Source organism: Cyprinus carpio, chromosome B21 (assembly GCF_018340385.1).
Source record: "Cyprinus carpio isolate SPL01 chromosome B21, ASM1834038v1, whole genome shotgun sequence".
NCBI classification, from domain to species: Eukaryota; Metazoa; Chordata; class Actinopteri; order Cypriniformes; family Cyprinidae; genus Cyprinus; species Cyprinus carpio.
The window spans coordinates 20,625,277-20,650,048 of NC_056617.1; the positions used below are offsets into that span (position 1 = coordinate 20,625,277).

The 24,772-nt window shown below is 38.1% G+C and overlaps 1 protein-coding gene and 1 long non-coding RNA gene across 4 annotated transcripts in view; one reads left to right on the top strand and one right to left on the bottom strand.

Moving 5' to 3' along the window:
- LOC122141243 overlaps positions 1-1,131 on the bottom strand; it is a 28,045-nt gene extending 26,914 nt beyond the window's left edge. Inside the window, exon 1 of the long non-coding RNA XR_006157625.1 lies at positions 657-1,131. This is a non-coding gene — a long non-coding RNA (uncharacterized LOC122141243). The remainder of the gene's footprint in view (positions 1-656) is intronic.
- A 51-nt stretch (positions 1,132-1,182) lies between these two features.
- On the top strand, positions 1,183-15,265 carry LOC122141244 (guided entry of tail-anchored proteins factor CAMLG-like). Of its 3 annotated transcripts, none has more exons than XM_042747910.1 (4): positions 1,183-1,455; positions 11,294-11,637; positions 11,717-11,809; positions 14,708-15,265. In XM_042747910.1, the coding sequence occupies exons 1-4, from the start codon at positions 1,305-1,307 to the stop codon at positions 14,897-14,899; spliced, it is 780 nt and encodes a 259-aa protein (XP_042603844.1). In that variant the 5' UTR covers positions 1,183-1,304; the 3' UTR covers positions 14,900-15,265. The 3 variants fall into 3 exon arrangements, with proteins under 3 accessions (XP_042603844.1, XP_042603845.1, XP_042603846.1); XM_042747911.1 differs by having other exon boundaries at positions 11,297-11,637; positions 14,708-15,264; XM_042747912.1 differs by having other exon boundaries at positions 1,186-1,455; positions 11,717-11,782; positions 14,708-15,262.
- The last annotated feature ends 9,507 nt before the right edge of the window (positions 15,266-24,772 follow it).

Sequence of the window (24,772 nt, forward strand, 5' to 3'; positions counted from 1 at the left end):
TAATATTTGTCTATAATTTTTTATTTATTTATTTATATTTTTATCGACGTTGTTGATAATGTGAAATAATCATTTTAAACCTAACACTTTTTACATTTTCAAGAAAAAATAATTCAATTTTATTAATTAGATTGCTTAGTAATGCATTACTCCTAACACTGGCCCTGTTATTTGTTAACATTTCTCTTTAAACGCAAAGAGAAACAGCAGCAGGCAGTGGTTTGGGTGTGAAAATTGCACGCTCCAGTCTCAAGGCCGTGGCCAGGGGAACGAGAGACAAGCGTCTCCGTATTAGAGTGCACCTCAGCCGGCTAAAACCGGCGAACTCTCCCGCTCAGACCACGTAAACTCCCGTGACCGCACAGACACGACATTAGAGGAGATTGTTATTCAGATATCAATCTACTGTATTATTTGAACTTTGATAAATTAAAAAAATGAAAAAAAAAAAATATATATATGAACGACATTAGAGGAGATTGTTATTCAGATATCAATCTACTGTATTCTATCAGCAGCGCTCCTTATACTCGCCATTACTAACGTTAAAGTTTTAAGTGATTAAATGACATCAAATGAATATTTGACAACTGAAATTAACGTTGAGGAATCGCGGATTTTATGTATATAAAAAATAAAAGATATTAAGTACTTACTTTTTCACCATAGATGCTGCTGCGTTGTTCACTGAACCTCTCTTCTTGACGTACGCTGCGTGTCTGGTATTTCCAATCGCATATGGCGGGAATGTTTAATTTGGCGCCAAAGTGTGTGTAATTTGGCGCCAATGTGTATACCTTGCAATACCAATTCCCACCTACAGGGGCGCTGTTCCGAGTTTGCACATACACAACATGGTTTATGAGGACCATGTTTGTAAAGGTTATAAAAAAAGGTAGGGAGTGTCATAACAGTAAAATAGCAACATTAATTAATAAAAGCAGTAATGTAGTAAACATACAAGTATTAATAGTTATTTAAATTATTATTAGTCAATAATTATAAGAAGTTAAATTTCCCGAATTACGAGACCACTAAAATTGGTCTCATAAACCGATTGGTCTTGTAATGCTGGTATGTAAACCTGAAAATTGGTCTCATAAACCACATATGCCAACACACACACACACACACACACACTTTTGCCAACGTCACGACGATGAGCTCGGACTTTTATTTTGAAACGGTGTCGTCATCCATAGGAGACACATTATGTGAGGCTCCGCGCTACTGATAATAACAGATTGACACAGAGAGACAGCAGCTGCTGCCAGATATTCTGATATTCTTCAGTGATCGGAGTAATGGAGGCGAGCGAGGAGGCAGAGAGCGCGGCGCAGCAGCAGAATAACGCGGCGCAGAGACGCGCGGAGATCCGCAGGAGGAAGTTACTGCTGAACTCCGAGCAGCGCATGAAGAAGATCGTGGGCTTCAGTAAGAGCGACGCGGACAGCGGTGAGTCTCTGGCGACACGATTAACGCGGAGGAAAACAGCGGACTCCGCTCTGATTCAGATTCACAGCTGCATGAACAAACAGCGTCCCTCATATGATTCATGTCATGTACAGTGGGCCCCAAAAACGACTACACCTGGTGCTCCAGAATCACACGATCAGTCACCATTCACTTACATTAGATTCGGCACATAGAAATACTGCATCCGAATCATAATGTAATGTTTCCTAGTGTACCTATTACAGTGTTCTAAACTGTTTCATCCCAGGGTAATATTTTGTTTCTTGATCAGATCTGGAGAAATGTAGCACTGCATCAGTGTCTCAGCAATGGATGCTCTGCAGTGAATGGGTGCCGTCAGAATGAGAGTCCAAACAGCTGATAAAAACATCACAATAATCCACAAGTAATCCACAGCACTCCAGTCCATCAGTGAACATCTGGAGAAGACAAAAGATGAAACACATCCAGCATTAAGATGTTTTTAACTCAAATACATAGAGTCTATAATCCATAATAACACTTCCTCCAGTGAAAAAGTGTTCTGGTGTGAATCAGGAGAGAAATCCGCACAGATCAAGCAGTGTTTAAACAGCTCTAAACAAATATGTGTCTGGATTTTGATGTGAGAGACAACAGGAGATTATTGTGATGTTTTAATCAGCTGTTTGACGGCACCCATTCACTGCTGAGCATCCATTGCTGAGACAGTGATCGATATTTCGCCCCAAAATTAAAATTTTGGCATCATTTACTCATCCTCATGTCATTACAAACCTATTAGTTTGTTTATGATGTTGAACATAAAGTAAGATATTTTGAATAATGCTAGTAATCAAACAGTTGATGGTGCCCATTAGCCGCATTTCCACTGTGGGGTCAGTGCGAGCCAGGGCTTAAAACGGGCCGGACGGGGCTAATAGCTTTGGGCCAGTAGCACCGAGGCCAGAATAGCGCAGCGTTTCCACCGTCGGGCCAGAAGCTCCGCTGCGCGTCACTAAAACCCACCCTTTACACGCCTCTCAGGAACAACATCATGCAACTCCATCGTTTCACCAACAAAGAGAAGTTATCAGAAAACTAATCAGAAATATGTCACTGGAACATGCGCGATCACAAAACGAACATGATAACAGCGGCCTTTTGTTTGCATGCTTTGTTAAATTATTAAAGTTCAAAAGCATCGATGTTTTACTATAGAATAAGTGATACATTGATCATAATGAATCAGTTTATCAGGACTCAAAATTAATCACACAGAAATAAATGTATTTCTATTTTATTTATTTATTTTTAACGCTTATGAAAATAGCCTACTTATTCACATTTAGAATGATTGATAATAACTCTATTTTTATAAAAGCTCCCGAACAAAAAACATTATTATATTTTTATGATAGGCTACATGGAGCTAAACTCTCGAGACGAGACTTATGACAGATAATATAAGTTACTAAATAAATACACAATTGTAATAGAGAATAAGAAGCTGATGTCTGATTTCTTCAAGAGGTCACCATGTTTACTATGGTAATGTTAATGTCTAGCGTGCATAGTCTTTTGCATCGCTTATAAATATTTCTGCCTTGTTTAGTGATTATAATCCACATCGGATCAAATTATTTCAAACACACGCTTCTGACTGAAAGTGAGTTTTGAGTTCAACTTATTTGAAAAAGATTTTAATGCTGGTGTTATAGCTGTTAGCTTTCTGAAATGATCCGCTGCGCAGACGCTCTCTTTTTTTACAAAAGCTCAGAACAAAAACCATTATTATATTTTGATGACATGCTACGCGGAGCTAAACTCTCGAGACGAGACTTATGACAGATAATATATGTTACTAAATAAATACACAATTGTGATAGAGAATAAGAAGCTGACGTCTGATTACTCCAAGTGGTTGCATTTACCATGTTTATTATGGTAACGTTAATGTTTAGCGTGCATAGTCTTTTACATCGCTTATAAATATTTCTCTGCCTATATAACTCCTATATAACTCCGCCTATATAAATATAACTCCGCCTTTGTTCATAACCACTCCTCTAGCCCCAGCTGGCCCGCTTTGGCCCAAGGTTTTCGTCGGGCCAAAAAACCCTGGCCGTTGGCCCCGAGGAAGCCCCGACGAGGCACGATCAAGCCCCGGAAGTGACAGTGGAAACGCTACTGGCCCTGGCACGCACTAGCACGCCCGCTTTAAGCCCGACAGTGGAAACGCGGCTATTGACTTACTTAGTATTTATTTTCCTGCTATGGGAGTCAATGGGAACCAAAATTCTTCAAAATACTTTGAGTTCAAAATAAATTCATTACTTCAGAGTTTTGCCTCTAGCAGCTTGTGTTCTGCAAGTGAACGTCGCTTGATTGTTCAGCAAAAAATCACTTTCACATACTTTTACATTAACTGTTCCTCCTGGAGGAATGATCTGCCCAACTCAATCCGAGCAGCTGAGTCCTTAACATCTGCAAGAATCAGCTGAAAACTAATCTCTACCATCTTTATTTGACCCTCTAACTCTAACACTCTCTATTCTAGTTCTATTATTTTATCTATTTGTTGACTTGACTCTTTAACACTTGCTCTATATTCTGTGTCTGTTACATCTACTTGTTTATATTTTGTTTTGTGTTTTTTGTTTATATTATATATATATATATATAATATCTCAGTATCAGAATGAGCTTTATTGCCAGGTATGTTTACACATACAAGGAATTTGTTTTCGTGACAGAAGCTTCCACTGTGCAACAGAATGACAGCGACAGAACATAAAATACATAATAAAAGAATAAAAAATACAAATAAGTAGGTAAGGAATAACAATATACAAATTGACAATTATATGTGCAGGTATATTACAATAGGCAGTTTTGTATGTACAGGTATATTGTGTGCAACTTTGAAGTGTAGACTAAGTATGTGTGTTAGATAAATAAGTGTATGTGTCTGTAAATATAAATAGTGTAGTGTGTTCCACAGTTATTGTCAAGTGTTCATTAGATGGATTGCATGAGGGAAGAAACTGTTCCTGTGTCTGGTCGTTCTGGTGCTCAGTGCTCTGTAGCGTCGACCAGATGGCAACAGTTCAAACAGGGAGTGTGCTGGATGTGAGGGGTCCAGAGTGATTTTGCCAGCCCTTTTGCTCACTCTGGATAAATACAGTTCTTGAATAGAAGGGAGGGTTGTACCGATGATTCTCTCAGCAGTCCGGACTACCCTCTGTAGTCTTCTGAGGTCAGATTTAGAAGCTGAGCTGAACCAAAACAGACAGTTACTGAAGTGCAGAGGATGGATTCAATGATGGCGGCGTAGAACAGCTTCAGCAGCTCCTGTGGCAGGTTGAATTTCCTCAGCTGGCGAAGAAAGTACAACCTCTGCTGGGCCTTTTTAGCAATGGAGTCTATGTGAGTTTCCCACTTCAGGTCCTGAGAGATGGTGGTGCCCAGGAACCTGAATGACTCCACTGCAGCCACAGTGCTGTTCATGATGGTGAGTGGGGGGAGAGCAGGGGGGTTTCTCCTGAAGTCCACGATCATCTCCACTGTTTTGAGTGTGTTAAGCTCCAGGTTGTTAAGAGTGCACCAGACAGCCAGCTCTTTAACCTCCTGTCTGTAAGAAGACTCGTCACCGTCCTGAATGAGGCCGATGAGTGTGCTGTCGTCTGCAAACTTCAGGAGCTTGACAGAGAGGTCCTTAGATGAGCAATCGTTAGTGTACAGGGAGAAGAGCAGCGGGGAGGGAACGCAGCCCTGGGGAGCTCCGGTGCTGATTGTACGGGTGCTGGATGTGTATTTTCCAAAGCCTCACTAGCTGCTGCCTGTCTGTCAGGAAGCTGTTGATCCACTGACAGACAGAGGTGGACACAGAGAGCTGAGTTAGTTTGGGCAGGAGGAGATTTGGAATGATAGTGTTAAAGGCCAAGCTGAAGTCCACAAACAGGATCCTCACATAAGTCCCCGGTCTGTCTAGATGTTGCAGAACATAATGCAGTCCAATGTTTACTGCATCGTCCACAGACCTGTTTGCTCTGTAGGCAAACTGAAGAGGATCCAGTAAGGGTCCAGTAATGTCCTTCAGGTGGGCCAGCACCAGTTTTTCAAATGACTTCATGACCACAGACATTAGAGCCACAGACATGTAGTCATTTAGTCCTGTAATGTTGGATTTTTTTGGGATGGGGGTGATGGTGGAGCGTTTGAAGCATGAAGAGACTTCGCACAGCTCCAGTGTTCTGTTGAAGATCTGTGTGAAGATGGGTGCCAGCTGGTCATCGAAGGATTTCAGACAGACTGGTGTAACACAGTCTGGGCCTGGTGATTTTTTCCTTTTCTGCTTCCGGATGACCTGGCGCACCTCATCTTCACTGATCTGAATTGCAGGTGTGGGGGAGAGGGGGGTTGCAGGAGGTGTGAATGGTGAGGGCGGTTGTGTAGAGAGGTGTTCAGGGCAGGTGATGGGTGTTCTTTCAAACCTGCAGTAAAACTCGTTCAGATCGTCTGCCAGTTGTTGATTCTCCACCAGTGTTAATTTTGGCAGGCATTTTTGATTTAGTCTTAGTCTTTATCTTGAGATGAAAATGCTTAATAGTCTAAGTCACATTTTAGTCATTTGAGTCTTTCATAGTTTTAGTCCACGAAAAGTCATTAAATTTTTGTCATCTTTTAGTCCGTACTTTTAGTCAATAGTTTTAGCTGAACTGTAGTTACCAAAATTTATTTTGGTAGCTATATTATATATGTAGTCTTCAAACTAAAATAATCATTAATTTTTCTCTCTTTAGACCAAATCAATTAAGCTTATGAGAAATTTGAATCAAGGACTTGAATTTGGAAAAACCTGAATAAATTATGACAATTTTCATTTTTGGGTGAACTATCCCTTTAACAGTAGTGGAAAAAGGAGCAATTTATAAAAATACTATTTAACAAAAACATAAATATATATTCGGTACGATACCAGAAAGTAATACCTAGGGATGGCTCGATACCATAATTTTGGCTTCGGTATGATACCAAAAAGTAATACCACGGTATCAATACTAAATCGATACCATAGGTGGCAAATAACCAGCCTCAAAAAATAAGTGAACTGAAAACTAAAAAAAAAAAAAAAAAGGAGGATAATAAAAGTGAATCATCGTCATTTATAGTATTTAATAATCTTGGTTAATGTTAGGTATGTGTTTAGTAATGTTTACACACTAAACATGTATTAGTGGCCTACATTTATCTTTTATAAAAAATCATTGACCTAGATATATAAGTGCTGTAATCAGTGTTGTGCAAGTTACTTCCAAACTGAAATACATTATAGATTACTTGTTACTGTCATTTAAAAGTAATTCCTTTCCTTACAATATTACTGTCTCAGAATTGTAATGCGTTACATTACTCCTGTATTACTTTTGAGTTACTTCCACCAAAATAACAACAGAAGCAGACCTGCCAACCTTGGAGAGTTTTTTTGAGTACCATCAGCGTGGTGGGAGGGGTTGTTTATTTATTTTGCTATTTAGTTGTTTTTATGCTATTTAAAAAAAAAAAAGAGAAAAACTAAAGTACACTTTAAAAACTCCAGTACACTTCTGTATAGGGCTGGGCGATATGAGCAAAAATCTCTCTATTTTTTGTCTGATTTGTGTTATATGGTAGCCTATATCTTGGCATTTTGTCTTTGGATTAAACTAATGGGGTGAATGTAAGTATGTAGGCATATATTATGTACAAAAAAGGGGTTAAAATCACATTTCATTGTAACATTGCTATATATATATATATATATATATATATATATATATATATATATATATATATATATATATATATATATTTTTATTTTTTTTTTTTTTTTTTTAAAGCAGAAGTTAAAGTTAAAAATGAAAAGTACAAAAAAGCACAGACTGAGTAAAAAGGCTGATTTGATTACCCCGTTACACTTTACAGTTAGTGCTATCATACAAATACACTTACTTATAGGTTTTAAAAATTCTACATGTCACATTTATCATCCAACTACAATTATTTCAGCAAAATTTATATTTTAGTCAGTTATTGCACTCCCATTTCATTGAGCGCTGTCTGTTTGGTGCGCATGAGCTCGGCGGCGTTCGTTCTAAATGTCTGTGGAGATTAGCGGAGAATCAATAAAGCAGAAACTCATGCACTTCTGACAGCAAAATGGAAATATTTCCATTGGTTTTTTTAACATTTACAGATGGAGAATATACCTGTGCATTGAAAGTTATGCACTAAGGAAAACAGCACATCTCAAACACGTCTCTCAAACAGCGCGTCTCTGTCAGCCTCACACGCAGCCTTTCTGTCAGAGCATCTGACGCGGCGAGCGCGAGCCGCTTTGAACTGAAACTATAGGCTACTAGGAGAGAAATAAAAAGCAGAAATTATTTAAATGCAAAACAAACACCACAAGCAGCTATTGACGGATCACGAACAGGAACTAGAACCTATTTGCTTCATTTTTGATTCGTTAATGTCTTGCGGTCTTACTGTTTTTTTTTCTCTTTTCTTTGAACAATTAAATTTTGGGCTAAAAGTGTGTTGTAATGCAAGCGTTACTGAACATGTACCGAGTAAAAATATTACTGAAAATTGTTAAGTAATGCCTTACACTACTGCGTTACAGCCCTATAGTAATATGTTACTGTAATGCACTACTTTTGTAATGCGTTACTCCCAACACTGGCTGTAATGCTGTTGATGAGTTATAATTTTTTTTTTCAAGTGTTATTCTAACAGTCAAAGTAATATTCAAAAATCACGTTATTATTTCTCTCTCTCCCTCAGAATGTTTTTCAGATTTCAGACTCAGATAGGCAAAGAAAAAGCTTTAAATATAAATCTCTCTCTCTCTCGGCTGCTTCATGTTAGCGGTCAACAATGTGGCAGAAACATTCCCTTCATATTATTGATACTAAAATTAATATAGCAAAACTGCCAAAATGTCACTGGTTCTAGCGTCACATGTTTGAGCTTTCGTGTTTACTGCGTCACATCTTATGTTTGTGCGTTGATCAGTTGTGAATAAAAGTTCAAATTAAGTCTGAATTTATGAATGATGCACTAACCTGTCGATCTCTTAATTCTCGGAAAAGATCAGGATGAAAATCTATGGGGTATTGTGAAGAGGAAGATGCGATATGCCAGAACCAACAATGCAGAAGAGCTGAAGGCCACTATCAGAGCAACCTGGGCTCTCATAACACCTGAACAGTTACACATTATAATTCAAACAATATAGGGATTTGCGGTATACCGGAACTAGAAAAATACCGTTATCTATTATATTTCAAACGGTACAATATCATAATTTTGGTCAAATCAGTATTTCATGCGCTGCTGTTCCGAAGTTCACCTGTAGGTGGCAGTGCTTCTCAAATTGATGCAAAACCGGTAAACCTGAAGAACAACGCCATTGCTCAATCAGATGAAACTCTATTAACGCGCCGGCAACTAATAAATCCAGAGAGCAGTAGAAGTGAAATATGGCATTACTTTACATACAAAACAGATGATAAAGGTGAACGAACTAACCACAGGATTCAGCACATCAAATCTTGCTAACTTGCTCAATTGTGTGTTCATCCTGATCTTGTCCGAGAATTAAGAGATCGACAGGTTAGTGCATCATTCATAAATTCAGACTTAATTTAAACTTTTATTCACAACTGATCAACGCACAAACATAAGATGTGACGCAGTAAACACGAAAGCTCAAACATGTGACGCTAGAACCAGTGACATTTTGGCAGTTTTGCTATATTAATTTTAGCATCAATAATACAAAAGAAACATATATACAAAATTATATACCAATAACATTAATCACCTATAATAATAATAAATAATAAATAATAATGTGAGTAATTAACAGCACTAACTGAGTCTGAAATCTGAAAAACATTCTGAGGGAGAGAGAAATAATAACGTGATTTTGAATATTACTTTGACTGTTAGAATAACACTTGAAAAAAAAATTATAACTCATCAACAGCATTACAGCCAGTGTTGGGAGTAACGCATTACAAAAGTAGTGCATTACAGTAACATATTACTATAGGGCTGTAACGCAGTAGTGTAAGGCATTACTTAACAATTTTCAGTAATATTTTACTCGGTACATGTTCAGTAACGCTTGCATTACAATACACTTTTAGCCCAAAATTGAATTGTTCAAAGAAAAGAGAAAAAAAAACAGTAAGACCGCAAGACATTAACGAATCAAAAATGAAGCAAATAGGTTCTAGTTCCTGTTCGTGATCCGTCAATAGCTGCTTGTGGTGTTTGTTTTGCATTTAAATAATTTCTGCGTTTTATTTCTCTCCTAGTAGCCTATAGTTTCAGTTCAAAGCGGCTCGCGCTCGCCGCGTCAGATGCTCTGACAGAAAGGCTGCGTGTGAGGCTGACAGAGACGCGCTGTTTGAGAGAGACGTGTTTGAGATGTGCTGTTTTCCTTAGTGCATAACTTACAATGCACAGGTATATTCTCCATCTGTAAATGTTAAAAGACCAATGGAAATATTTCCATTTTGCTGTCAGAAGTGCATGAGTTTCTGCTTTATCGATTCTCCGCTAATCTCCACAGACTTCATTTAGAACGAGCGCCGCCGCGCGCATGCGCACCAATCAGACAGAGCTCAATGAAATAGGAGCGCAATAACTCTGACTAAAGTATACATTTTGCTGAAATATTTGTAGTTGGACGATAAATGTGACATGTAGAATTTTAAACCTATAAGTAAGTGTATTTGTATGATAGCACTAACTGTAAAGTGTAATGGGGTAATCAAAACAGCCTTTTTACTCAGTCTGTGCTTTTTAATACTTTTCATTTTTAACTTTAACTTCTGCTTTAAAAAAAAAAAAAAATTTTTATATATATATTATATATATATATATATATATATATATATATATATATATATATATATATATATATATATATATATATATATATATATAGCAATGTTACAATGAAATGTGATTTTAACCCTTTTTTGTACATAATATATGCCTACATACTTACATTCACCTTATTAGTTTAATCCAAAGACAAAATGCCAAGATATAGGCTAACATATACCACAAATCAGACAAAAAATAGAGAGATTTTTGCTCATATCGCCCAGCCCTATACAGAAGTGTACTGGAGTTTTAAACTGTACTGTAGTTTTTCTCTTTTTTTTTAAATAGCATACAAACAACTAAATAGCAAAATAAATAAACAACCCCTCCCACCACGCTGATGGTACTCAAAAAAACTCTCCAAGGTTGGCAGGTCTGCTTCTGTTGTTATTTTGGTGGAAGTAACTCAAAAGTAATACAGGAGTAATGTAACGCATTACAATTCTGAGACAGTAATATTGTAAGGAAAGGAATTACTTTTAAATGACAGTAACAAGTAATCTATAATGTATTACAGTTTGGAAGTAACTTGCACAACACTGATTACAGCACTTATATATCTAGGTCAATGATTATTTATAAAAGATAAATGTAGGCTACTAATACATGTTTAGTGTGTAAACATTACTAAACACATACCTAACATTAACCAAGATTATTAAATACTATAAATGACGATGATTCACTTTTATTATCCTCCTTTTTTTTTTTTTAGTTTTCAGTTCACTTATTTTTTGAGGCTGGTTATTTTCCACCTATGGTATCGATTTAGTATTGATACCGAGGTATTACTTTCTGGTATCGTACCGAAGCCAAAATTATGGTATCGAGCCATCCCTAGTCTGCTATCTGATTAAATGCAAATGTAGCTATTGCTGTAAGTTGCTCCCTCACAGACTCATGTGTTTGCCAGCAGCCAGAGTCCTGGAGCCGCGTCTGCAGCTGGATCTGGACGGGATGGAGGCCTGCTCCTCCAAGAGGCTGTCGGAGTCTCCGGGGAGCGTCTCAGATGAAGCGGTGGCTGAGGATGTCCGGCAGAGGCTGGCAACAGACGAACGCTCTGCGTCTCCTCGCAGGGGTCTCCAGAAGTGCCTGTCCCGCTTCGACGACGCCATGAAGCTGCGAGGACAGCTGTCCGCAGAGAAGACGGCTCAGGACGGCAGCGGCGAGGAGGAGCTGGACTCGTTCTGTCTCTTCCGGCTCGTCTGCAGCGTCGCTCTGGCCGTTTTCGTCCGCATCTTTGTCTGCCAGTATCTGGTGAGTGCTGCGCAGACGCAGACGCAGACGCAGGTGTGGGATTCTGTTCACCCTGACTCCCTCTCTTGTGTTTTCGCAGTCCATCTTCGCACCGTTCCTCACTCTGGAGCTGGGCTTCATGGGATTGCACAAATACTTCCCAAAGGTTTGTCTCTGTTTTGGCACTGATAAAGTAAGTGAAACTGTAAAACACTTTCCACAGATACTGTGCAGTGCTATATTTGTCCATTACTTTTTGTGATGAACTGATCATAAGATAAATATGTGTCCAGACCTGACTGTGAGTTTGATAAAACATATTTCCAGCCCCGTAAGGAGAGATGCAGCTGCGTCACTGATCCAGCACCTATTTTATTTTGGTGTGAGAGACAAAGTGAAAGTTTATAGAGGTTAAAGATGCTATTAAACTACTGTATGTAATTCCGAATATAATGTGTTTTGGGTAAGTTACAACTAAAAATGTTTTTGGTAACTTTATTTTAAGGTGTCCTTGTTTCATGTTACATGCACTAATAACAATAAATTATGCATAATTACAAACCCTAAGCCAAATCCTAACCCTAACCACATTGTAAGTAAGTAGTTAATTAATATTACTCAGTACGTAAATGTATAATTACACTGTAACAAGCACACCTTAAAGGGTTAGTTCACTCAGAAATGAAAATTAGCCCATAAATTATTCACCCTCAAGTCATCCTAGGTGTATATGACTTTTTTCTTTCAGACGAATCCAGTCAGAGTTATATAAAAAATTGTCCTGGCTATTCCTAGCTCTGTCATGGCACTCAGCGGGTGTTGCATGCATCAGTTCAAAAGAAGTTAAAAAGCACCCATCCATAAAAAAAGTGCCTCACACGGCTCCGGAGGCCAGTCCCAACAAAAAAAACAACAAATCGACTATATCAAAAATACAATAAAATTACATCAACAAAATAATTTTACACAACACAACAAACATAACATTAAAATAAAAAAAAAACCATTTCCATTTGTCATTGCATTCCACTTGCGCCTGTGTCTTTTGCAGCTTCTCGTACATAACGTGGTATAGTCATGAGGTGCTCGTTCAAAAATGCTTCTATAAAAAGTTTCATCTGCAGATATGGTCTTGTTTAGCGATCTGTGCCTTTGTGCATACGGACATCTGGCTGCTAAGTAGTGATAGTGTTTTTCAGCAATAGTGTGAACCCTTAATTTACAGAGAAAAGAAGTTCAGGGAAAAAATCTGTAGATGGAAAAATCTCCATACAGGTTATTTGTGAATTTTTCTTTTTTCTACTTGTTACTTTGCAGGGGTTTTTTTTAGAAAAAATTTTGTTTATTCAAGTTGTTTAACTTATCTAATATTTTGACTTAATTTCCATGATAAATATTCTTAAGAATTAAAAGTTTGTTGTCATTTGAAAGTGTGTAGGCCCTTATATTATGATTATATATTCAGTGGCATAAAATGGTCTTAAAATGACAGTAATATTGTTTATAGCATTTATTTCTAGAGTAATATATCTCACAACAAAAAGTTGTTATAGTGACAGGCCTACTGGCGGGTGAACAAAGTCCTCCTGTAGCGAATCATTGCGTTTTTGTAAAAAAAATAACCATTTTTAAACTATAATAATCACGTTAATGTAGCTTGTCCTCACTGTTGTAAATGGAAGCAGTTCCGGACTGATGACATACTGAGGTCAGCGAAACCCAGCGGAGAGATCAAAACAAAACAAAGGTCACTAATTATAAGTACAAAACGAGGATTTGCAAAGAAGAATGTCGGAGGATTTCGATATAAGCCAAGAGGAGGCTGGTTTTCCTTTAAGTAAGGAAACTTTGCTTCTTTTGATCAAACGCTGTAAAACAAACGCTGGTTTTCTCGAGACTCACTTGCGCATGCGCAGCGCTGACCTCCAAACGTCATGATCCCGGAGCTGCTTCTGTGTACAACTGTGAGCGCAAGCTAGATAAAAGTGATTATTACGTTTTAAATATGGATATTTTTCTTACAAAAACACATTGCTTCACTACAGGAGGACTTTGTTCACCCCCCGGAGCAGTGTGAGACATTTTTTATTAAGGATGGGCGCTTTTTCAACTTTTTTTTGACTGTTTAACTTCTTCTTTTAAAGCATGCAACACCCACTGAGCGCCATGAAACAGCTTGAAAGATCAAGGACTATTTTTAATATAACTCCGACTGGATTCGTCTGAAAGAAGAAAGTCATATACACCTAGGATGCGTTGGATGAGTAATTTATGGGCTAATTTTCATTTTTGGGTGAACTAACCCTTTAATATAAAGTCTAATTACATTTTTGTTATTTGAAACAAGGTAAATATTAAGTGAAATAAATTTAAATATTTTAAATATAAAAAAAAAAACAATTACTTTATTTTGGCTAGTTGCCTTGGAAACAAGTTTAGTTTAACTTAAAGTACTTAAAAATCACTACTACTGAAACAAAAACAAATGAAAACTATATCAACTTAAAAAAAAAAAATTAAAAAAAAATGTACAATTAAAAAGAAAAATCTAAAAACAAAAACTAATTAATACTATTAATTAATGAAAACCATAACAATAACTCAATGATACTAAAATAATACTGCCTTATAATGTCTGACTTTACCAGTAAATATTATATCATACTAAATGTTATATTATAACAGTAGACTGATATAATGAAAACATGAAATAATCTTTTAAAAACATTTCAAATGTACAGACTATAATCAGTGACAGTGTGCAGGGTATTCTGTATGTTCAGTGAAGCAGAATTCTGATTATTTGCTGCTTTGTGCATGAGAGATCAGGATCAAAATTTCAGAAATTAGTCAAAGATATGTAGAGGTAATTGTGCTTTTACTGGCACTGATTACATGAGAATGTTATTATGGGTGGAATCCCACTCCAGAACAACACAAAACTGCTTTGTGCTGTGAAGATCAGAACAGAAGTCTTGTGAAATCTGCTGGGACTGATGGATTGGAGAATCATCAGTCTATAAGTGTGTTTCTCAGTGTTTCAGAGCGCTTCTATGTAGAGTCAGTGTTTTGTGTGTGGTGGGCTCCTCAGGTGGAGAAGAAGAGCCAGACCACGATGCTGACGGCCGCGCTCCTGTTGTCAGGGATCCCCGCAGAAGTCATCAACCGCTCCATGGACACGTACAGGAAGATGAGCGACGTCTTCTCCGACCTCTGTATCTACTTCTTCACCTTCATCATGTGTCATGAGCTGCTACTGATCTTTGGGTGCGACGCGTCCTGAGGATCCAACGCTTCTTCTTCTTCTGTTACCCATCAGGCCATGAGAGTGTACAGCTCCCGCATCTCAGCCGACATACTGTTCCTCATTTTAACGTCCTCCTCCAGTCTTATTTCATGTAGTGTTCATCAGTTAGAGATGTTCATGTTGACCACTGTGAAACTAGTGAAGATCTGAGCAGAGAGCCCTGATACTATAATATCAAACGAAACTCATGTCTGCATCATATTTCACGCCAAAATAAAGAAAATCAAGCCTGTTTTTTAAATAATAATTCAAATGAACATTAGCTGAAAACGTGTTCACCGTCAGACCATTCAAGATTAGGGTGAGTTTGTTTCTTCATCAGGTTTGTAGAAATGTAGCACTGCATCAGTGTCTCAGCAATGGATGCTCTGCAGTGAATGGGTGCTGTCAGAATGAGAGTCCAAACAGCTGATAAAAACATCACCATAATACACAAGTAATCCACAGCACTCCAGTCCATCAGTGAACATCTGGAGAAGACAAAAGATGAAACACATCCAGCATTAAGATGTTTTTAACTCAAATACACAGAGTCTATAATCCATAATAACACTTCCTCCAGTGAAAAAGTGTTCTGGTGTGAATCAGGAGAGAAATCTGCACAGATTAAGCACCGTTTACAAGCCAAAACAGCTCTAAAAACAACAACAACAACAAAAAAACATCTTGATAGATTACTTGTGGATTATTGTGATGTTTTTATCAACTGTTTGGACTCTCATTCTGACGGCACCCATTCACTGCAGAGCATCCATTGCTGAGACACTGATGCAGTGCTACATTTCTCCAGATCTGATGAAGAAACAAACTCCTCCTGATCTGGAATGAACTGAGGGTGAGCACATTCTCATTTTTAGCTGAATTATTTCTTTCAGTTATTTCCCATCATGACATGATCCAGTTCACCCTCATCCATCTTCTCATTTCTGATATGAATCTCAACAGCTCCTCTTCTCCTTTCTTTAATGTTGGAGTGGAATATGATGCAGGTTTCATGAGATTTGCTCTTTTGTTGTTTGTCCAGCAGTGACTCAACAAAACCAGCCTAATCTTACTTGATTTGTTAACGAAGCCGTGAGCTGATCACTAAAGGAACCCCAGATTCTCTTCTTTTTCTGTCACGCTTTCCTTGCTGTGGTTCTGATCGTCTGCAGTCTTCTTCATCGTGAGCTGATGTTGTGAGTGTTTTTGTTTCACGCTGCTCTTGTATTTAGAGACGTTAGTGTTATAGAGCTGCTCAAACTCAAGTTTACCAGACATTATTCATGCTGATCTGCATGATCTGTGATCTATTGATTTCTATTTAATTTAATGTAAATGCCGTTATGTTCTGCCGTTTTGGACGGGAGATGAACTTCATGGTTTGTAAGTGATACTCCAGTAGCAAGTTGTTTCTGATCATGTTTACATAATGCTGTAACACTGATTTCTAATGTACGACTGTTTTTGTTTTTCTCAGTAATATGAGATGAGGTAAGAACTTCAATGATTGTAATAATATATTTGATTACATACCGGTTGGAGGGAGAAGCTACTGCTAAAACAATAAAAACATCAGTGTGTCCTTCTGACTGATCCATATGTCTGCCCAAATCCACAGAAATTGAGAAACTTCGGGTCTAATGTTCACTTAGCGCTTTTTTATTACCTTTTTTCTCCCACATATTGTAGAAATCATCCTAAATTAGACATCATTCAAAAGTTTAAACACTGTGAGAAAACATTTGAAACCAGACACCACGGAAGTCCTGCTGTAAATACTTCTATCAGGCTCCTCCCCCTAGTGGGGGGTTCAAGTGGCATATTAAAAAAAATTACCTCAGTGTTTTGTAATTAAAACTTTTACTAATCTTGACAAAACATACATCTGTCCGAAAGGTCTGTAAGTTTCAATATTTGCTTGTTTATTTTGTGATGGAAGTAATTGTGACCTAAATGTGTATATTTGTGACCGGAAAATGCATTTTAAAAAGTTCAGTGGAGTTTGGGTGACATCTGTTGGCTATTTTTGGTATAGCGGCTAAATAAAATTCTCACAGGAACCTCACTTCAAATTTGGGACATTGCTCAGTTCTACATATGGCTTTGAGTACAGCAAATACTGATTCCACACTGTTTTTTAAAATGTTTATTTTATATGAAATAAACAATTTTAAGTATAGTAAAAATCCTAAGACATCTCTAGAAAGAGACCAACCAAAGTGTTAATGAATCCCATCCATTTAAGTTCAGATTTGTATTTAGATAAAGTAATAAAGGAACAAATCATTTCAACTTTTAATGTTACCTGTTTTAATTAAACGTACTTAAAAATGTAGCTGAATTTCATATAAATGTAAAAAAAAAATAAAAAAAACAGCTAAAAAACATAAATTGCCATGAGTTACTGATCATATAATTATTTTATCTTTATTTTTTTTTTACGTAAAATGCTCATTCTTTATTTCAGAAACTACTACTACGGTTTTCAATTTCAGAAATTACATCACTAGTAAAACTGAATTCTTGATATCAAAAAATATTAAATCACTCTTTGGAATACATTTTTGATATCAGAAAACTGATCTGCATAATCTGTACAGAACTGCCAACCTTGGAAAAATCTTGAAAATAATGGAGCTAATGGAACTAGTCATATATTATAAGAAAAAGTTCAACACACACTTGTGGTCTTCATCCTCACTTGAACACTCGGGGGAAGTCGTGGCCTAGTGGTTAGAGAGTTTGACTCCTAACCGGGTGTGTGTTCACGGGGTGTGTGTGTTCACTGTTGTGTGTATGCACTTTGGATGGGTTAAATGCAGAGCAGCAATTCTGAGTATCGGTCACCATATTTGGCTGTATGTCATGTCACTTTTCACTTTCAAATACAGGAAATATGTGATAGAAGTAGCCTAGTCAAGTGGTCAAGTGCAAAGACCACAAGTGTGGGTGTTTGGACAAGGCATGGGGCCATTTCTCAATACCAAGTATGCAATGTTTGGACTTTTGTCCTCAGTAGTTTGGAGTTCGCCAGTTCGACTCAGGAGTGCTAACTCTTGGGGATGGGAGGACGCAAGTCCGGTAATTCTGCAAATGGAACAGCAGCATACTTGATAATGTCAACGTCTTGGCTACTCTGGTTATCCACACTGTATGCATTTACAGTAAGACGAAATATGATATCAAATGCCACTGCCTCTTTTAAACATATTAATAGCCGCAAAAATGTAGTTCAGGGAATGTACATACATTACAGTGAAACAAAATATTATATCAAACAGCATTGACGCTTTTCTGTTTCATTTAAAATATTAATAGTCTCACAAAAATGTGGTTCATGCAATGAGTACGCATTACAATAAAACAAAATGATATCAAACACCACTGCCTTGTCCTTTTCTTCAAAATATAAACCATAACCCTCTTTTCATTTTCATTTTAAAAATGTAAAATATATTAATATGTGGTATAGGTAGTATGTGCACATATACTTTGATTATCTTTACTGTATAGCCTATAATAAAATGAAATATGACAAGCACAACTCTGCCTTTTTGTTAAATGTCAGTTTTAATGAACAATAATAGCCATTATAAAAGAATAAGTTTAAAGTATAAGAGACTTCTGTAATAGGAAATAAAGACAAGAGCAAACAATTCGGTCAAATGTATGCAACAAAGTCAGTGGTGTATTACCATTAATAAATAAATAATTTATGAAACATTTCTTTGTGCTCAGCCAAAACGATATGACCTGAAAGAAATAATAGATTCATGAGACCAAAGATTGCCTGTTAAGCCCGGGACACACCAAGCTGATGATCGGCCGTTTGCCATCGTTGGGCCGACAGCAAGTGACGGTTGGGCTGGTTTGTTTGGTGAGTTCCACTCGTCGGCCTCACATCGGCGGCAGTTTGTCAGATTCAACATGTTGGGGACGTTGGGCCGTCGGGGTGAGGAAGAGCTCTGATTGGATGTTCAGTTTAGCGAACGAGTTAAAGCAAAAGTGATGAAAACAAGCATGTGAATGAAAGCAGTACAGACAAAAGGCTGTTTAAATGTAATGTGAGCTTTCCCAATCATTCTAATATGCAAATGTTTTCAAAAAAAGCATGAGCTGCTTAAAATGATTAAAGTTATTAATGTTACTGATATTTTTTTTAAATGGTAAGCAAGCACTGCTTTGTTTACATTTCTTAAATCTGCGTTTATCTCATATATCTTTGTTTCGGTTTCTCCTTTTGAATGACGAATTTAAACTATTAATAGCTGCTGATATGAACAGCTCGTTCCTCTCACGCATATGCAGAACGCACATCTTAGTTTGCAGTCGTCCGTAGTCTGTGTGGTGTGTTCCAGTGCAGCTTTTTGGTCTGACGCTGCTGACGCGAGGCGACAACACCATCGGCTTTCGTTGCCGCTAGTTCTTTGAAGTAGGCTTGGTGTGTCCCGGCCTATAGATATAGGATACCCAAAATGAATTATATCTCATGTTTAACCACTACAGAGACATCAGAGCCAGTGGCGTATGTCAGAAGGACTAGCCGAGGCTGATATCGGCAGATACATGAGCGCATAGAGCTCACGTCTCTGAAAGTGGCGAAGCAAATTTTCAAATAGGCGCTATCTTTATAAATAAACCGCAGATTTGAGTTTTAAACAAGTGCATTCTTGCCTGAAATTCTCTTAGAACTGCATTTCTTGACACAATAACATTAATATTTTTAAAATTATGTGGGCTTTCTCCTTCGCCATTAACGCTTGCTGGTTGGTGCGAAATGCTTTCTGGGATACCAGGCTGTCTCAAGTTCGCACAAGGCCCTGTCCCAAATGGAACACTTCATGTGCACTTTCGGCCTTCTGGACTTACAATGGCCACCGTGTGCGCGTGTCCGTTTAGTCCATGAGACCGTAGTGTGTCCCATTTGTCATTTTAGTGTTCAAAAGGGTGCTCTCCAAAATGGGGCGTGAACTCCAAAAGTGGACAAAATCTTCAAAATGGGCCGGGGTCTCCTCGCGCAAAGACTTTCACCATAGGCTCTGGCTTTAACCAATTGTTATTGACTTACAATTTTAAAATAAAACTTTATATGTTAAACATTGTTTGTAGTTGATCTAAAATAAAATTTGCTATATAAATAAATATTCTCCACGAGAGCAGAGCCCAAAGCTCTTGGCCAGTGGTGTTTGGACTGGAGTTTGAACCTCTGCTTAAATATATAAACGGGAATCACCCATGAGCTCTCCTGTAAGCCATCTTAGCGCAGCGCAAGGGAAAGATTTTACTCTATCGCTTTGTTTTAAGCAACGGGGGCGTCCTGGGACTCGAAATTCACAGGGTAGGAGGGAGTAGTGATGCTGGGTGCAACTAAAAGGTGCCATTGTCCGGTGAGGTCCGGTTGGGGAGTTATGGAACGATCTCATATCGCATAATCTTATTAACGGTTTATCTCCTGAACTGCATCTTTCTTTACCACACTATTCAGCGCCAACCCCAACGTGCAGTCAATTTCACTGGTTACGGTTAGGGTCAGGTGTGGGGTAGGTTTAGGGCTTAGCATTTTTTGTAATATAGTGTAGGAAATCAACACTTTAATTGACAAAACCAATAAAATCTTTAGAATCAACTGTGGGATGGAGTTTGCACTGAAGTGGATTGGGGGAAAAAATCTGCATGCGTGTCATGTGCCTGTCTGTCAATGGGAGGAAGCCACACCCCATTTTGGAGTTTATGCCCCCATTTGGAGATCTCCAGGCTGCACATTTACATTTACATTTAATCATTTAGCAGACGCTTTTATCCAAAGAGACTTACAAATGAGAACAATAGAAGCAATCAGACCAACGAGAAAAGAGTATACAAGTGCCATGACAAGTCGCAGTTAGTCTAGCACAGAACCCGTAGTAAGGGTTTTTTTTTTTTTTTGTTTTTTTCAAGAATAGGATAGACAAGAAAAGGTAAGTGCTAGTATTAGTTGGTCAAATGCTGGTGAAAAAGATGGGTCTTTAGATGTTTTTTGAAAATGAGTAAAGACTCGGATGTTCGAATTGAGATTGGGAGGTCATTCCACCAGCTGGGCACAGTCCAGGAAAAGGTCCATGAGAATGATTTTGAACCTCTTTGGGATGTCTCCGCAGCAGACCTCTACCCGACAGTCAAAGCGGCATTACGTCACAACAGTGCAGACTCAGAGGAAGACCGCAAGGGATTAGGGTGTGATTTGGGACAGGGCCCAAGTCACCTCTGGATGCATCCTTGATAAAAGGGGCAGAGCAAGAACACATCCGGGGATTTGAACTGTACTTGGCTAGATGTGAACTTTAAACTGGAACAGTACTTGGGCGACGACTGATGACGCTTCACAAGTCCACAAGAACACAAGTACAGACAAGAACACATATTGAGAAACAGCCTGGGTTGTGACTGAGGCCAAGATGGACGGAAGTGGAGTAGAGTCTGGAAGTGATTTGGATTTGGAGGATGTAGATGGTGGGGGGAAATGAACGAAACAAAAGTAGTAAGTGGACTTTAGTAGAAAAGCGGAAAAGAAGAAAAGATTGGAGCCAAACATTGGGAACAGAAAGTGAGAGAGAATGTCATCAGCTGAGAAAAAGAAAGGAGGAGTTTAAGGTATTAGTGAAGATTATCATGAATATGGAAATTGTGAGGAAGATGTGAAACCTAAATGCTGCAATTGCGGGGGAGAACACAGTGCAGGGTATGAAGGTTGTCAGATCAGGAAATATTCGGTAAAAGTTCAAAATGTTAAGATAACGGAAGGATTAACATATGCGGAGGCAATCAAGAAAGTTCAGATGAGAGAAAAAAAGGATTCAGCAGAAGAAACAGTTGCAGACTCGAGAGGGAAAAATGAGTATCCGAATCAGGGAAAAAAATGACAGTAAGTTCATGACTGATAAGTTGGCATTTGTTATGTTCATCATAGAAGTAGTCTGCTCGGCACAGACTGAGAGTAGAACTGAAGGAACAAGAATAATCTTAAGAGCGGCAGAAAAGTATCTGAATGTAGAAGGAATAATAGTAGAACAGATAAATGAGAAACTGAAAATGCATGCTACTAAACCCCAGGCAGTATATGGAGGTTAATGATGGTATTTTTAATCTTGCAGTGGAATGCAAGAAGTTTAATATCAAATAGACAAGAATTCAAAAAATGTATTGATGATTTTAAGGTTAAACCTCAAATAATATAGGTACAATAATTGTGGTTAAAGTCTAATTCAAGCTTTGTGGTTAAAGGATATGAAGCAGTACGCAAAGATAGGAATGAAGGAAATGGAGGGGAAGTAATAACATTCATTAAATTAGGAGTAGCATATAGGGACGTTAAAGTGAATGAGGAATACGAATCAGTAATGATTGATGTAAGAACTGGTAATCAGAATATAAGATTTATTAATTTTTATAATCTATGTAAAAGATTAAATAAAGATTTGCTGAAAAATATTGGAGGAGAATGTAATTTAAACAGTGTGGTGTGGTGATTTTAATGCTCACAGTACTTTGTGGGAAAGTGCAAATAATTACCAAAATGGGAATGTGATAGAACAAATGTTAGACTGTAGTGACCTAGTGTGCCTAAATAACGGGAGTATAACAAGATTAGATGTAGTTAGAGGAAGTAATTCAGTTTTAGATTTAACAACTGTCTCTAATTATTTAGCCAGGCAATGTGAATGGGGAGTTTTAGATCATAGTAATATGGGAAGTGATCATTATCCTATAAAATGTAGTAAAGGAATAGAAACTGAAGTATGCCAAGAGGAGAAAATTCCTAGATGGAGGTTTAAAGCTGCAGATTGAGATAAATTCAAAGATGGATGTGAAGGTAAAATGATAAGTACAAAATTTAATTTTGAAGATGTAGAGGATGTGAATAATAAAATAAATATGATTGTGTAGTGCAGCACAAGAGATAATAGGGAAAAATAAATGGGCAAGAATGAAAAAGGCTGTACCATGGTGGATAGAAAAATGTAGTGAAGTAATTAAAACCAAAAACAGATCTTTAAGAAAAGTAAAAAATAAAATAAAATACATTATTTTGATGATTTTATAATTTATACGAGAAGCTTTTGTTAAGGCTCATAGTAATAATAATATATCGGAAAGTATGAAAATACAGAGGGAACAAATTTTGAGAGAGAATCCTAATGTGTTGGTGTTACAACCCAGGCTCTAGGGATGCAACATAAAGGACACAAAACAAAAGTATGCCAATCAAAATAAGTTTATTTACTAACAAAAGGGAAAAAAAGGGGACTGAAGAAGCAGAAACACTGCTACTGCAGTGCTAGCTGCTAAACGAGAGAGAGAGAGAGCAAGAGCATGTGTCCTAGATTTAAAGTGACTCCCTTCAGGTGGATCCAATTAACCTGTTAATTGCAGGAGAGCGACCAGGGAAACTGCAATGAAACACAGATTAAAACACTCCCACACAACACTCCCATCCTTAAAACCTTGCTATAGAGTAACCCAGTGATTCTCAACTGGTGGGTCGCGACCCAAAAGTGGGTCGCAGACCTGTTTTGGGTGGGTCTCGGTAAGCTGGTCAAAAAAAAAAAAAAAAATTATATGTGCGTCTCATGTTTGATTGGTCTTTTATTTTAAAAAGGGTTTATTTTGACAGGCATTCGTCAGAGACGTGCAGTAGTTTACTATGGTAGCCATGGTAACCATCGCCATGGTAACCATCCTGTGTTGTTTTGACATTCAGATTCGAGATGGCGAAGCGCAAATATGACCCAAACTATTTAAAAAATGGATTTTCGTACATTGAGGATAAAAATGGACAGAAACCCCAGTGTGTGCTTTGTAGTGAAGTGCTTGCCAATGAGAGCATGAAACCGTCCAAACTGAAGCGCCATTTAGAAACAAAACATCCCGCATCGAAATACAAGCCGGTGAACTTTTTTCAAAGACGTCTCCAGGAGCTGAGGGCATCACAAAAGTGTCTGACAGCGTCTTGCTCCAAACAAGAACAAGCTCTTCGGGCATCTTACCTATTAGCTCACCGCATTGCAAAGGCCAAGAAACCCCACACAGTAGCCAAAGAGCTCATTTTACCTGCTGCAATGGATATGGTAAGAGAGGTGCTGGATCAGTCAGCGGCGGATAAACTGATAACCATACCACTTTCCAATGATACCATAGCTCGGCGGATTGAAGACATGTCTGGTAACATAAAACAACAGACCACAGCCCGCATCCAGGCAAGCCCTTACTACGCCTTACAGATGGACGAATTGACAGATATCGCTAACCATGACATTTTATTGGTTTATGTGAGGCATGTGTGGGACGGTGATTTGCAAGAACAATTTCTCTGCAGCAGAGACCTCCCTACCACTACAAAAGCAGAGGACATTTTTAAACACCCTGGACTTGTATTTGAGCTCACTAGGCCTCAGTTGGGAATATTGTGTGGGAATCACCACTGATGGAGCTGCCTCTATGACCGGGAAACATTCCGGTGTGGTGAAGCGAATTCTGGAGAGGGCACCTAACACGACATGGAACCACTGCTTTTTGCACCGAGAAGCGCTGGCAGCTAAGAATATGGTACCTTTCCTTGATGAAGCTTTAACAAATGTCATCAAAGTGGTGAACCACATAAAACGGAGTGCAAAAAGTAGCCGTTGCTTTTCACATCTGTGTAAAGACCTGGGCTCTGAGCACATGCAGGTGCTGTATCACTCAGAAGTCCACTGGCTGTCGAGGGGCAAGGTGTTGTCATGCTTTTACGAACTTAAAACAGAAATCGCCACATTCCTCTCAGAGACTAACTCCCCGTACGCAGAACTGTTTGACAACGAAATGTGGCTTGTACGAGTTGCAAAATTGCTG